Source organism: Phascolarctos cinereus, unplaced genomic scaffold, assembly GCF_003287225.1.
Source record: "Phascolarctos cinereus isolate Bilbo 61053 unplaced genomic scaffold, phaCin_HiC Scaffold_9;HRSCAF=440, whole genome shotgun sequence".
In the NCBI taxonomy this organism is placed as follows: Eukaryota; Metazoa; Chordata; class Mammalia; order Diprotodontia; family Phascolarctidae; genus Phascolarctos; species Phascolarctos cinereus.
The window spans coordinates 263,044,511-263,057,654 of NW_027556402.1; the positions used below are offsets into that span (position 1 = coordinate 263,044,511).

The 13,144-nt window shown below is 60.8% G+C and overlaps 2 protein-coding genes across 3 annotated transcripts in view; both read right to left on the minus strand.

The window, feature by feature from the left end:
- Nucleotides 1-513: 513 nt before the first annotated feature.
- TSSC4 (tumor suppressing subtransferable candidate 4) lies at nt 514-3,411 on the minus strand. Of its 2 annotated transcripts, XM_078148211.1 has the most exons (3): nt 3,076-3,411; nt 2,243-2,408; nt 514-1,894 (listed from the first exon to the last, which is right to left on the minus strand). In XM_078148211.1, the coding sequence occupies exon 3, from the start codon at nt 1,777-1,779 to the stop codon at nt 871-873; it is 909 nt and encodes a 302-aa protein (XP_078004337.1). In that variant the 5' UTR covers nt 1,780-1,894; nt 2,243-2,408; nt 3,076-3,411; the 3' UTR covers nt 514-870. The 2 variants fall into 2 exon arrangements, with proteins under 2 accessions (XP_078004337.1, XP_020826547.1); XM_020970888.2 differs by lacking the exon at nt 2,243-2,408.
- A 1,422-nt stretch (nt 3,412-4,833) lies between these two features.
- CD81 (CD81 molecule) overlaps nt 4,834-13,144 on the minus strand; it is a 38,419-nt gene continuing 30,108 nt past the window's right edge. The window contains exons 3-8 of the mRNA XM_020970716.2: nt 12,697-12,794; nt 10,423-10,497; nt 8,637-8,741; nt 8,343-8,444; nt 7,949-8,035; nt 4,834-7,290 (exon numbers count right to left, since the gene is read on the minus strand). Of these exons, the coding sequence (XP_020826375.1) occupies nt 7,228-7,290; nt 7,949-8,035; nt 8,343-8,444; nt 8,637-8,741; nt 10,423-10,497; nt 12,697-12,794 (530 nt within the window). The 3' untranslated portion in view covers nt 4,834-7,227. The remainder of the gene's footprint in view (nt 7,291-7,948; nt 8,036-8,342; nt 8,445-8,636; nt 8,742-10,422; nt 10,498-12,696; nt 12,795-13,144) is intronic.

A 13,144-nucleotide genomic window follows, 5' to 3' on the forward strand; every position in this document is an offset into this window, starting at 1 on the left:
CCACACGCAGTCCCTCTTTGGCCCCAGTGCAGATGGCTGCCCAGGACCTGGGTCCCATTCCACCTGTGTGACCCTGGCTGGTGTCATGTTCTTTCCCTTGACTGTACTTTCCTCCTGTGCAGAAGACAGTGGCTTTTAAGGCCCAGTGTCCCCCTCAGAGAAACACCTGCCTGGGGCCACCCCTGTGGAGGGCAGGAGCTGAGGTCTCTCCGGGAATAAAACCCAGACACGTGTGCATAAGGATGGATGCAAGGCCTGGGTGACCCCCACTGCCAGTGCTGAGGGCATCCTCTGTCCCTGTACCATCTGCTCTAGCAGAAGACCCCAGTGTAAGTAAGGCTGGGAGCTCACTTCTGTCAGGGGAGTGAGGGAAGAGCCTTAAACGTCAAGGAAGCAGGGAAAGTGGCCTGGGCTGGGTCGGCCAGTGGGCAGACCTGTGGGAGTCTGCTGAGCCCCTGGGCCCTCCCCCAACGGTCTGCTGGGTAGGCAGGGAGACACCAAAGAGGACCAGACTTCATGGAAACTTTTTATTGTCTTCACAAGGACAAACCAAGCGAGAGGGGTTGGGGAGGTTGACAGACAAGAGGCCCCACCTCATTTCCCAAAGGAAATGAAGGAAAGTGACCAGGACCATCAGTGTTCCATGCCTCAAGAAAAGGGGCATTCTCCCTTCAGCTGGGACAGTATTTAGTTTGGTTACTACCAAATGATCTCTTCCCCAACAACAGAGCGAGCTTGGAAGGCAGAGAGAGGAGGCCATTTCAGCCTGGTACAACTGGGGGAGGATTAGCTGTCCAGTGATGGAAGGCATTTCCATGGCGTGCTGGGAGGCTGATTGTCCTGGAGGGATCCCCTGCGACCAGTGGCTGCTCAGGCTTCCTCGCTCTCTTCCTCTGAAGTCCCCTTGAGCCGGAGGTGATCTCTGCTCCTCTTTCTGCTGCTGTGGAAGCCCACGGGTCCAGCAGGGGGCTCCAGGTGGGCGGCCTCCTCTTCCTGCATGTTAGCATCCTGGGGCTCCGCCTGCCTCCTCGGGGGCTCCTCTCCCTCGGCCTCTACGTCGGGGCCCCCTGCCGAGCCCAGGTGGCCTAGTGCCACCAGCTCGTCCCCGGGCTCCCTGTCATCTGCCCTCCACGGGGTCCGCTTGCGCTCTGGCCTCGCCTCGCCAGCCTTGGCGGGCTTGGTGAACACAATCCTGCCAGCCCCGCGGCTCGACGGATCCTGGTTGAAGGAGGGGGCGCAGCTTTCTTGGGGTGCGGGGCTCTGTCCCCCCACCCTCTTCTTCAGGCTCCCCAGGAACTCGAGGGCCACGGCTCGGTTGCTGCGGTCGCTGCCCTCGGGGACGTCCTCCAGGCTGTACTTGGTCCAGCGCTCAGGGTGGGTCACGTAGTCGGGGACCTGGGCTTGGACGGGCCTCCTCGGGGGGCCGGGGGGCGGCAGGGGCCGTTTGAAGGTTCCGGCGTCGGGCGCGGGGGTCTCCGGGGCCGCAGCGGGGGGCGCGGGGGTCCGGGCCACCCCTTCCAGGCCATCAAATATGCTGCGGCTGCGCAGGGAGAAGGTGGGGCTCATGCCCCGCAGGTGGAAGGGCCGCACGGGGCTCCCGGGGGGCTGCGGGGGCTCCTCGTCCTCCGAGTCCGCCGCTTCCTCCAGGAAAGGCGGCTCCCCCGGGGACAGCCCGGCCGAGTCCGAGTCCGAGTCGCTGAGCGAGCCCGTGTCCGACGGCATGGCCTCGCAGTCCGGCAGCAGGCCCAGCGACGCGTCGCCGCCCCCACGGTCTGCCATCGCCGGCCACCCGGGGTGCCGGCCTCAGTTTCCGCAGGGCCGCTGTGCGAGGCCTGGGGGCCTCGTGCTGGTCCCGGCCTCTGCCGGCTGTAGTTGGGGGAAGAGCGAGCAGCGCCTGTGCAGATGGGGAAACAGGTGAAAAACTGACACCCAGACCAGGGTCGGTCACAGTGGGGGAAACTGAGGCTCGGGTCACGAGGGCCCCCCACGCTGGCCGTGGGCTGGGGGGGGTCACTGCTCCCAGCCCCACCTCTTACAGAAGGGGAAACCGAGGTAGGACTGTGCTGGGCTGGGCCGGAACTCTGAGACCTGCTTTGGGGAAAGTAAACCTCCCCGGAATGGCAGCCACCATCTTGGGCCTCGAGGATGGGACAGCCCCGCCCCCCGCCCGCAAGGCTTTCTGGGAAGCCGAGTTCTCGCCCCTCCTTCACTGCCCGGGGCCAGTCCAAAGGAAAACGACAACCTCCACAATGCAACACGGTGACGTCACAGCCAGAGGACCGAGCGCGCCGAAGGAAACCTCTGCACGTGACCTGAGAAAGAGAGGGCGGATCTCGCCCATGCGCCTTGGCCCCCCGGAAGACCCGGTCCTCGCGCGGTTTTTCGGATAAAGATTCTTCGGCCGTGGGCTGAATCGGGAGGGGGCGAGATGAGTGGAGGACGCCCACAATACCTCGCGGGGCGGGGAGTTGCGGGGCGTGGCGGTGCTGCCTACAAAGGGGCGTGCAATAGCGCCGCCTGCCGAAGCTGCCCAGAGCTGTATGCTTCCCGCGGCGCGGGGGAGGGGAAGGCGATCGCCTCCTTTCTCCTGGCCCCCGGGTGTGTGGCTCGGCCCTGGTCGGCTGTGGGGTGGGGGGCACAGGCGAACAGAAGGGGCAGGCCCCGCCCTTCCCCCCTCTGCTCTCTCCCTGGGGGATCCGCCCGACCTTGTGCAAGGGTGATTGATGCCTAATGCCCTCATTTTCAAGTGAGGAAACTAAGGTCTGGGTAGGGAGAGAGAGGATGAGGAAAGAGGAGGGGGAGGGGGAGGAGGGGGGAGGAGCCATTGTGGGCCCCGGATGTTTCTCCTTCGCGCTCCCACCCTTAGGAGTGACGTCATCTGCCGTCTGAGCGCCCGGAGAGTGGCGGGCGAGAGCACAGGCCCTGGCACCCCGGCCCGAACTGAGAGGAGGAGTAGGAGAGGGTGGGGATTTGAAATCTAAAGAGGTCACTGATAGCTGGGGAAACTCAGGCCCAGGGATGTTCAGTGACCCCTGGCCTAATTGTTACTATGGGCGGCGCTTCTAAGACGCAGACCTGACGACGTCACCCCTCCCCCAGTGAACTGCCGAGGCTCTCCATGGCTTCCAGCATCCGCTGCACCATACTGTCCGGCATTCGAGGCCCTCTTCACCGAGTGACCCCAGGCGGTCCTGCCCCTCCTAAAGCCCTCCCCCTATAGGAAGGCTTCCCTTCGCTTGCAAATTATTTATCCACATCTGCTGCCTGTTGAGTCGAGGGTAGTGACGGCCTTGGGCCGCCTTTTGTGCCATCCCCGGTACACAACAGGCGGCTAAAGAATGCACGGGGCTCGGCCAGTCCCTCCACCCCCTCGGGGCCTGGCGGGGGGCGGGCCCGGCTCTGCCCGAGCTGCCGCTGGGATAGGTCCCTTGACGGGAGGAGGCGGGACTTGGCGAGGCTTCCATCTCCCCATTGGCTGGCGGGCCCCACGTCGCTACATTGTTACCCCATTTTTCCACAGAAGCCGCAGAAGATTTGGGGCTGGCGGGCCTTTTCACGTGCGTTTGCGGCTGGCCAGGAAGAGCTGAGGGGAGGGGTGGGAAGAGATGTCCCCTGAAGAGGTGCTGAAAAAGACGGCATCTGCCCTCCCCAACAGCTGGGGCCCCCGGACTTGGTTTCCCCCTTTCTTGTAGTTACATAGTCAAATCCACGAGTCATGTATGGAGGACCTACTGCAGCCCCACGGCTGAGCCACGCCCTGGGAGAGCCTTAATGGCTGCCCTGTCGCCGATCTTGGGGTTCCCCTCTCCAGCTCTTTTGGGAGCATGGGCAGCCCAGAAGTGAATGCACTTCTCCAGGGTGGCCCGACCAGGGGTGGGGGCCATGGGGGCCACCTTCTTGCCAGACACCATGCTTCTCACACTAATCCTGGCATTCAAGGCCTTTCCAGCTAGTTGGCACTGACCTGCCAACTTTCCAGCCTTGTTTGGCCTAGACTCGATCAAGTCCATTCAGTTCTCCAGGCCTTGGACAAACATCCTCTCTGAAATCCCTCCCTCCCCATGGGGGCCTCTTGGCCTTTTTCCATGTTCCAGAATGTAACCACGTACAGAATAGGCCCAGATTCTTCATGTCCCATGTCAGGGAAGGCCAGAGCCTGCCCTGGGGACCTAGCAATCAGGGTGGATGTCGATCCCCACTAGTTACCACCTGTTCTGGGCACCGTGGGTGAAGGAGGGACAAAGCTGGTGAGGGGGATGGAACAGACAGCTAGTGGGTAGCCCCAACTGCTGGGCAACCTTCTAGCCCTTTGTGCCTCGGTTTCCACATCTGTAAAATGAGGGCACTACTGGTCCTTTCTGGTAGTGTTTTTCAGTCCCATCCAACTCTTTGTGAGCCCATCGTGGGTGAGATACTGGAGTGGTTTGCCATTTCCTTCACCAGCTCCTTTTACAGATGAGGAAACTGAGGCAAACAGGGTGAAGTGACTTGCCCAAGGTCACAGAGCTAGTAAATGTCAGGCTGGATTTGAACTGGTGGAGATGAGTCTTCCTGAGACTGTGGCGCACCCTAGCTGCCCAGGTCCTTCCTGGGGATCACCTTAACTGGCAGATGTTCCAGTGAGGCCCAGGACTCCAGTGTCTCCTCTTGGGGCAGGTGGGAAGCCCAGGAAGGGCGCCCCAACCCTTTGCCGTCATTGCCTCCTGTGGGAGGGGGCCCCAGAGCCAGTCAGAGGAAGGCTGGACCGGAACCTCCCCTCCAGCCCCCCTCCTGAGAGTCAGGTGAGGCCAGGTGAGCACCCCCCACCCCAGAAAAGAGCCACAGATTCACCCATTAGAGCACTTGCTTTATTGGATATGTGAATTGAAAGGAGTCACATGTGGGGTGAACAGGCAGACAGACAACAGTGGGAGCAAAGGGGGGTGGGGGACCCTTAGGCCATGCTGTCCCCCCTCCCCCCAAACAGGGCAGCAGGGAGGGGGTGGGCCCCTCTTTTCCCCAACTTGGACTCTTTCCCCCCATCTCATTGCTGGGGCCATTGCGGCCACCCCTGGCTGGGGACTCATCTCCCAGGGTCAGAGACTGCTGGGGAGGGGGGCCAGAGACTACAGACTGGGCTTTAGGAGGTGAAAGAAAAAGGGTACACTCCTTCCTGACTATGCCTGGGCCTGGTAGGGGACACCCAAGACCTCAGCCCTGCTCGCCTGAAGATGGAGCAGACAGCGGGCATGCAGGGCCCATCTCTGGTCTGATGGGAGACACCTGGGGACAGTCTCAGCCCAGCCAGGCAAGGGACGGTTCTGAGAGCCAGGGCATGGGGTGCAGGGCACAAGGCACAGGGCACAGGGCACAGGGCATGGAGCACAGGGCAAGCATCACTGGAGAAGGCCAGGGTGAAGCACAGACACACAAGGAAGAGAAAGGCAGAGCCAGGGCAGAGCCAGCCTCAGAGCTGGGGGGCCAGAGGGCCAAGCTTTCTATGGGCCACCTCTTCCTGGGGGGGTCTTCTTGCCTCCCAGCCCCGCCTGGGAGAGGCCAGCAGCACCCCTGCCCATGTGCAGGAGACTGGAGGGCTTTCTCTCCTTCTTTGGGGGGAGCCCAGGACCCGTAGGATGGGTTCTCAGCCTCAAGGCATCAGAGATGGCGCCTGCCCCCTGCCACATTGCTGTGTGCAGGCTGGGGCCCCAGCCAGGAGCCTGGACTCCAGACCCGGGCAGAAACCCAGGAAACAGGGAGATGGTGGTTAAACCCAGGAATCAACACCTCACGGGTGACCCCTCCTGGCCCAGCCTGGCCCCTTCTGGGAGGACGCCCCATGGGAGCCCCCAGCTACCCACAGAACATAAACACAGAACCCTGAGGCACGGCACAGGGAATGAGGCCTGGCTGCTGCCTCCAGGCCCAATAGCAGGGCCAGGAAAGATGCAGGGCCTGTGTCCAGAACATACTTGAGTACATACAACATCTATGTAAACATACATACATGCATGCCCAGGGCAGCACAGAAGAGACTGGCTGGGAAGGCCTGAGGAGGCAGGCCTGGGGAGCTCTGCCCCCTCCCTCCAAATGAAGGACATTCTGGGCAGTGTTCCTTTAAGGCTTTCTAGGGCTCCATCACCCACTTCCAAATGTGCACCTGGGGGGGCCTCCCTTCTGAACATCCCAGAACAGTGGGGGAACTTCCAGGCAGGAGAGCCAGGCATTGGTGAAGGGCTCAAAGTGGGCTGAGAAGGGTCGGTCGGGCTGGGCCTCGTGGCCAAAGATGGCCTATCATGTCCATAGACCAAGCCGGCCACTGGCAGTGCAACCTACCAGGGGGCAAGAGACAGGTCCCCTCAGTCCAGCCCCCTCCCCAGGCCAAGGCCCTCCCACTCGGGCCAGGGGAGCCAGGAGGTAGGGACAGAAGGGGCTGGGACTGAGGCTGGCAGGCAGGAGGGCAGGAAGGCCAGCCAGCTGGGGCCTCTCTGGGCCTCCACAGCACTGGCCAGTTTTCCTCAGAACTAAAGGCCTCCCACCCCCACCTCTGCCCAGTCCCAGGAGACCTCCTGCCAAGCAGGGTTTACAGGGAAGGGTCCACACCAATCCTGCTTTTCTTTCCTTTTATTGAAATGAACTGGTTTGGGCCTGTCCTGGACGGCCAAGTTATACTCTAAGGGGCCAGAGTCAGACATACAAGGCCAGAAAGTGTGAGAATGTCAGAAATGCTGCTCAAGAAAGTAGATACTGGAAAAATAATGCAGATTAGTTAAAAAAAAAAAAAAAGGCCCGCATGAGCGAGGGTGCCTCAGGGCTGGGGTCCTGCATCTCTCCTTTCCCACCTCAGAAGGCAGGGCCAGCAAGGGCCTCCGCCCCTGCCCTAAGTTCATGCTCTGTAGGAAGATGGGGGCCCCCTGAGCCGAGCCTCCCTACAGGCTCCTCTGCCCGCCCTAAGCCCGGGAGACCCCCTGGAGGCCCTGGCTACACAGGACCACGTGTAGCCGGAGGCATAGAAAGGGATCTGGCAACTTCTTTATTTCAAAAATAAAAACACCTCCCCGCCCCCACCCCCCTGCCCCAACCCTCCAAAGTAAAAATGCTAATAAGTACTGTATGGTAATATCAGAAACATTTCTATACATAATTCTCTGTATTTCTCTTCAGACGTCTCCTGGTCACTCGGCGACAGTCTGGGGGCTCCCCTGCTCTCCTGCCTGCCCACACCTCAGAACAGCCCCAGAGGTGCGGCCCTTAGTATACGGAGCTGTTCCGAATACCGCAACACAGGACCATGCTGAGAATCATCTCGAAAATCTGCAGGGGGAAGGGGGTGCATTAGGGACAGGGCCGCGTGCCCCCATCTCCTCTTTTCCAGGCTGATGGCTCCCCATACGGCACGGATTCTAGGCTCTTGCCTGTCCTGCTCACCTCCTCCTCCAGCCTCTACAGCTTAGCGCTGTCCTGCCTCCAATGTGGCCCCAGAAACGACCACTTTTCTCTAGGTGAGGTCTGACCGGAGCCAAGCACAGAGGGTCAATCACCTCCCTCCCCTAGTCCTGCTCTCAAGGTGGCCCCAGATCAAATTAGCTATTCTGGCTGCCACAGCACGCTGTCCAGCTTGTGGAGCTTGTAGCCCACTCAGACCCCCAGATCTCTTCCAGAACAGTTGCTGCCTAAGTGCAGAGTTGATTTCTGATCCCTAATGCTGGACTTCATCTTCATCCCTACGGGAGTGATGCCACTGTTCCGGGCTGCCCAGCTTGGCACCAGGTCTCTCCCCTACCCTCCAGCTTGCTGTCATCTGTCCCTGTCCATGTCATGGATTCAAGCAAAGACAGCAAAGGCCTTGGGGGGCAGCCATTGTTGGGGCTGCCACAGACTTGGGGTTCTGCCATCAATGAATAGTAATCCAGCAGCTGGGGGCCTGCCGGGCCTTCCCTGGTGACCCTCCCCTTCGGGCTCCCTTCCTCACCATGATGACAGCTACCACGATGGCGGCGATGCCAATCAAATACAGCTTCCCGGAGAAGAGCTCGTCGATCTTCTGGTGACAGTTTGCCTGCGGAGAAGAGCAGGGGAGGAGCCCCAGTGACCCGCTGGAACGGCTGCCCGCCCAGGCTTCTGAGGCAGGCTGAGACAGAAATCACCACCAAGAGGGAAAGGCGAGGGGGAGACCCAGGTGGGGAGACCACCAGGCCCACATACATGCACACAGTGGGGAGGGAGAGAGAGGAGGCAGCTGGGGCACAGCCTGGCCCACACCGAGATCGCCAAGCCCCAGATCTTGCCCAGCAGCGGCCCCCAGTTCAGACCCGGCTTCCCGCCCAGTCGGCCAGCATCTCCACCTGCCCGTGGGCGGACCTTACCTTAAAGGGGGTGATGAGGACGTTGCTTCCGCTTGGGCATAGCTCACTTTTGATGGCAGCCGTGATTAAGGAGGTTAGTGCATCGGAGCCACAGCAGCCCAGCTGTAAAAGAGAAGGCCCCTCACCAGTGGCCGCCACCGCCTCGGACAGGTGCCCTTGCCCCTTGGAGCGAGAAGGCCTTATCCAGCCTGGCAGCCCCTCCCAGACAAGCACATCTACACGGTCCACACCGTCCCCACTGTGGCCAGAGTGGGGCAGAGCCTGCTGCCCCCCACCCCCATTCCCACCTCTCACCGTCTCATGGAAGGACTTCACCACCGTCTTGGCATTGCCAGCATTCTCCTCCAGCACGGCCTTATTCAGAGCCTGGTCATAGAACTGCTTCACGTCCTTGGCGATCTGAGGAGAGAAGACGGCGGCGTCACTGGCAGCCAGGTGGTGGTGGGGCCTGGCGGCTGCCCATGCTTCTTATCAGTTGGGCAGAGCTTGTGGGGACAGATGAGATTGGGGGTGGGCACACACAGAGTGGGGCCGCAGACACAACCAGCTTCTTGTGGCTGACATAATCAGACCATGGATTCTGTCTTTTTTTCACTGATCCTATATACAGCTAATCGATTTTGTCCTGCAATTGCCTAAGCCACGAGGCCTTGGGTCTGAACTCAGTCAGGAAAGTCGGCTGGCCTGGGACGAGTCAGTTTAGACATTGGCCCTCCTGCTCATGTTGGGGAAATCTGCTGCCCTTCAAGTGCATCGGAGCCACAGCAGCCCAGCTGTAAAAGAGAAGGACCCTCACCAGTGGCCGCCACCGTCTCGGACAGGTGTCCTTGCCCCTCAGAGCGAGGGCCCTGGGGAGTCGGCTCTGGTGTCTCTGCCTCCGAGCTACCTTCAAGGTCAGCCGGCCTGCTACTCACAGAGTCCCGGCCCCTGTCTCTAACCTCACAGCTGCACTCAAACAAGGAGTGTTTCTCAGCCACAGGACGTGAGTGCCTTTGCCTTTTCAGACGGCAAGCTCTTCTGCCCAATCCTCACGCCTTCCCCACCTGCCCCGTGCTGGGCTGGGCTCTCTGGTACCTCCCACAACTCCACGACCGCTGGGGCTGGCGATTTTTAAGAGGACCCAATGAAATGACTGGTCGCTGCCAGTGAGGCTGCTGAGGACCTTGTGTCTCACTTTACCCCAGTCTTCAAACACAGCACGCTTAAGAGGACTCCTCCTGAAGCCCTTGAGGGGAAGTGAGGCCCAGAGAGGGAAAGGCAGCAGCCCAAGGTCACCCAGCTATGAAACGTCAGAGATAGGACCGGAGCATCGGCCGGTGGGGACGGCTGGGGAGGAGGCGGGGTACTGGGCAGTGTTGAGAGGACTCCCGAGGAGCACCCCTTTCAGCAGCTTCCCACACTGACACGTGCATTCGTTGCCTGCCTCAGCTCCCATTCCCCAGAGCAGCCCTGCCCGGCCCCAGCTTGCCACACCAGTGCCCATCCAGGGATGGGGCTCCTTGGGCAGGGCCATGGGAACCTGAGGGCGTCTGGCTAAGCCCTGCCCTCAGCAGTGGCTCTGAGCACCCCATGGCCCCAAGTCTCTACTCTGCTTAAGCAGGTTTGCACAAGAGCTAGAGAGATTTCAGCTCCCCCTTGGCAGGGGAGGGGGTGAAGGAGGGAGGAAGGGAGGAGAAAAGATTAGATCTGATATGTGCCCCCCAAGCCCCCCCCAAATCCCCATGCCCCGTCTGGGGCGGGCCAGAAGAAAGCAGCCAGCCGCCATCTGTCCAGAGTAGCATTAAGGAGATACTTGCTATCACTGGCTTTATCGTCCTCGGGGGCTGCCCAGGATGCTCTCAATATCCTGAAGGGCTTCAGGGCTGGCAGGGGTTGTCTCAGCCCCGTCTCCAAAGAGCCAGGAGCCACAGAGGAGGGAGGGAGCACTGAGAGCCCAGCTCTCCAGGCTTCTAACCGGTCCCAAACACCTGAACTGGGCCCTGGTGTCCCAGGGTCTGGGATGAGGCCGACTGGACACCAGGGCTGGGCCCTGAGGCTGCCCCCAAAACAGAAGGAAGGCCAGCTGATTTCCCTAGCTTACCTTGTCCCGGTTGACAAAGCCCCAGATTCCAGCAGCCACCTCACAGGCAAACAGGATCACCAGGCAGGTGAAAAACTGTCAAAACCAGAAGTGAAAAGTGATTTGTGCCCTGCTGTGGGCAGGGACAGATGGGCTTCCCCTAGACACCCAAGATCAGGTGGGGGGAGGTGAGAGGGATTTGGCCTGGGAGGGCCCAGACCTGGGCTGGAGGTGCAGCTTGGATCCCCTGAGTTAGCTATGGGCGTCCCCTCCCCAATCGGCCATCTGCTTTCTCTCTTGGAATAGAAGGGGAGGTGCTGTGCCAAGTGACCTCAAGAGTCAGCGCTACCAGTCTGCCTCCTTACAAAGGGAGGAGGGGCAGGCTTCCCCAGCACCTGAGGTGGGTGCAGCATCTCACCCACCCCCCAGCCTTGAAGAAGCATCCCCTGGAGAGGGTATCCACTCCAGTCTGCTCAGAGACTGCCCGGGAGGGGGCCACTCCGGGCAGCCCCTTCCACTCTGGGCCATCTCTGTCTGCCCTCCAGCCTGAACGGGCCTCTGGCACATAGCCCCAGCCTCCCCTAATCCCCGGGGGGTCCTAGTGCTACCCTTTGTGCCCCAAGGGCACAAGGCTGGCTCCCCTTCCCCAAGAGTGCCAGGGTTCACGTACCAGTGAAATATTACAACCAAAGGCCAGCGGTCATCTAGACCCTGGTCATATGGCACTGAATGAGGCCTGGGAGCTGAACCTTCATGTCCAGCACAGACTGAGAATGGATACCAAGGCCCAAATTCTTAGGAGAGGACTTGGAAAGCTTTATAAAGAGATTCTGAGCATTGGACGGGCCTCAGAACATAGAAGGTCTGGGCCTCCCAACACGGGAGCTGTGTGCGGGGCAAGCCTGGAACGTGGAACACATCAGGACTGGTGAGGCCAGTGGGACACAGGTCCTGAGAGCTGGAAGGGGCTTTAAAAGGCAGACTGTCCAGGGAGGGAGGGTTAACTCAATCCCACCCAACAGACATTGACCTGATCTACTTTGACCGCAGCACCAACTGCTTTGTTTTACAAACAAGGAAACTGAAGTGTGCAGAGGTTCCCCAAGTCAGGCCCCCTTCTTCTCTGCCCCACAGCAGGCCCAGAAGCTCCAGAACTCAGGGGGCGGACCAACTGTGGACACAGCCAGGCCCCAGTGACAGCCACCAGCGCGCACAAGGCTGATTAAAGGGGCCCTGCAGGGGCTCAGCAGGCCTGTGGTGGATGTGTCTGGCTCTGGGGTCAGGAGGATCCGAGCTTCAATCTGGCCTCACACACTTCCTAGCTGCATGACCCCGGACAAGTCACTTAGCTGCCACCTGCCTCAGTGTCCTCATCCATAAAGTGGGGGTCACAATAGCTTCAACCTCCCAGGATTGTGAGGGGCCAGTGAGGTATTTGTGAAGTGCTTGGCCCACAGCAGGCACATAATCGATCACTGTTCCCTTCCCCTTCCCCTGCTTGGCTGTGGCCTTGAGGACTGGCTGAGCTGGCTCTGTGCCCTGCCTCCTCCTACCCGCCCCCACAGGTACCCAAGAAAGGCACCCCAGCAAAGCCACAAGGCGTGGCCAGTGCTAACTCGGACGTTCAGATCCCTGAGCTCCACCCTGCCTTCTGGCCTTTCCTGGCTTCTCCCTGCTTCCTGCCCAACCTGTCCCACCTGAGCCCGGGAGTCAAGGCCGCATCCGGCCTAAATCTGTGGTTCTAGGATGGGCCGACCTTCCAGCCTGTGGGGAGGGGGACAGGTGGCCCTGGGTGCCCCTGCTTCTCAGGCAGAGAATCTTTCCTTGGCCTCCTGGCATGGGCTGGTCACCACCACCATGCCTCTCTCCTGATCCTTCTGAGGTACCCTCGTATCACCTTGATAACCCACCTGGCCAGGCCCCCATGGCCCTTGCCTGGCCTGGCTGTCCCCACCATCCCCCTTTGGGGACACATGGAGGGAGCTTATTGGTGGGCCCAAGCCCCTCCCGGGTCTGGCTGCCCTCCTCCGGAGCTGTGTGGCCCATCAGCACCTTCCTTACCACAGGGCACCCACAGTGCCCTCCAGCTCCAGCCCTGACCCCTTAGCAGAGGATGGATTCTGGGCTGGAAGGCCCCTGACAGTTCTGTGCCTCCTGGTTCCGCCACTCCCAAGGGCGGCCTCAGACGAGGGGCGGGCTCTGCGTAGCCCAAAGAGCTTGGGCTTGGGGGTTTTTTTGGGGGGGGGTTTCCACGTGGGGAAGTGGATGTTCACAGAAGGTGGCTGGACTTTTTACCGTCCCCAGCAGGCACTGAGACTCCTGGATAGCACCATAGCAGCCGAGGAAACCCACAAACATCATCACGGCACCCACAGCGATCAGGATGTAGATGCCTGGGAGAGAAGAACAGACCGGGTTGCTGAGGGGCCGTCCCCAGCCCCGGCCCCCCGCAGCCCCTCTCAGTGTGGGGCCACCCCCAGGCCATGCAGCTCCATCAGCCAATGCTTAGGAGGTGGCCAAAGTCCTCCGCCCTCGAGGGGCCACGGCAGCTCGACCTGCCTGGAACGCCCTGCTCCCTGCCAAGGCCGCCCTCCCATGCAAGCGGAACGCCTCGTGTATGTGCCTAGGCAGCTGCACTTGTCTCTGCCGTTAGAAGGGAAGCTTCCTGAGGGCAGGGATTGCTTTTCTTTTCCCCTGTCTATGTATGCCCAGCACAGGGCTTGGCACACGGCAAGCCCTTGAA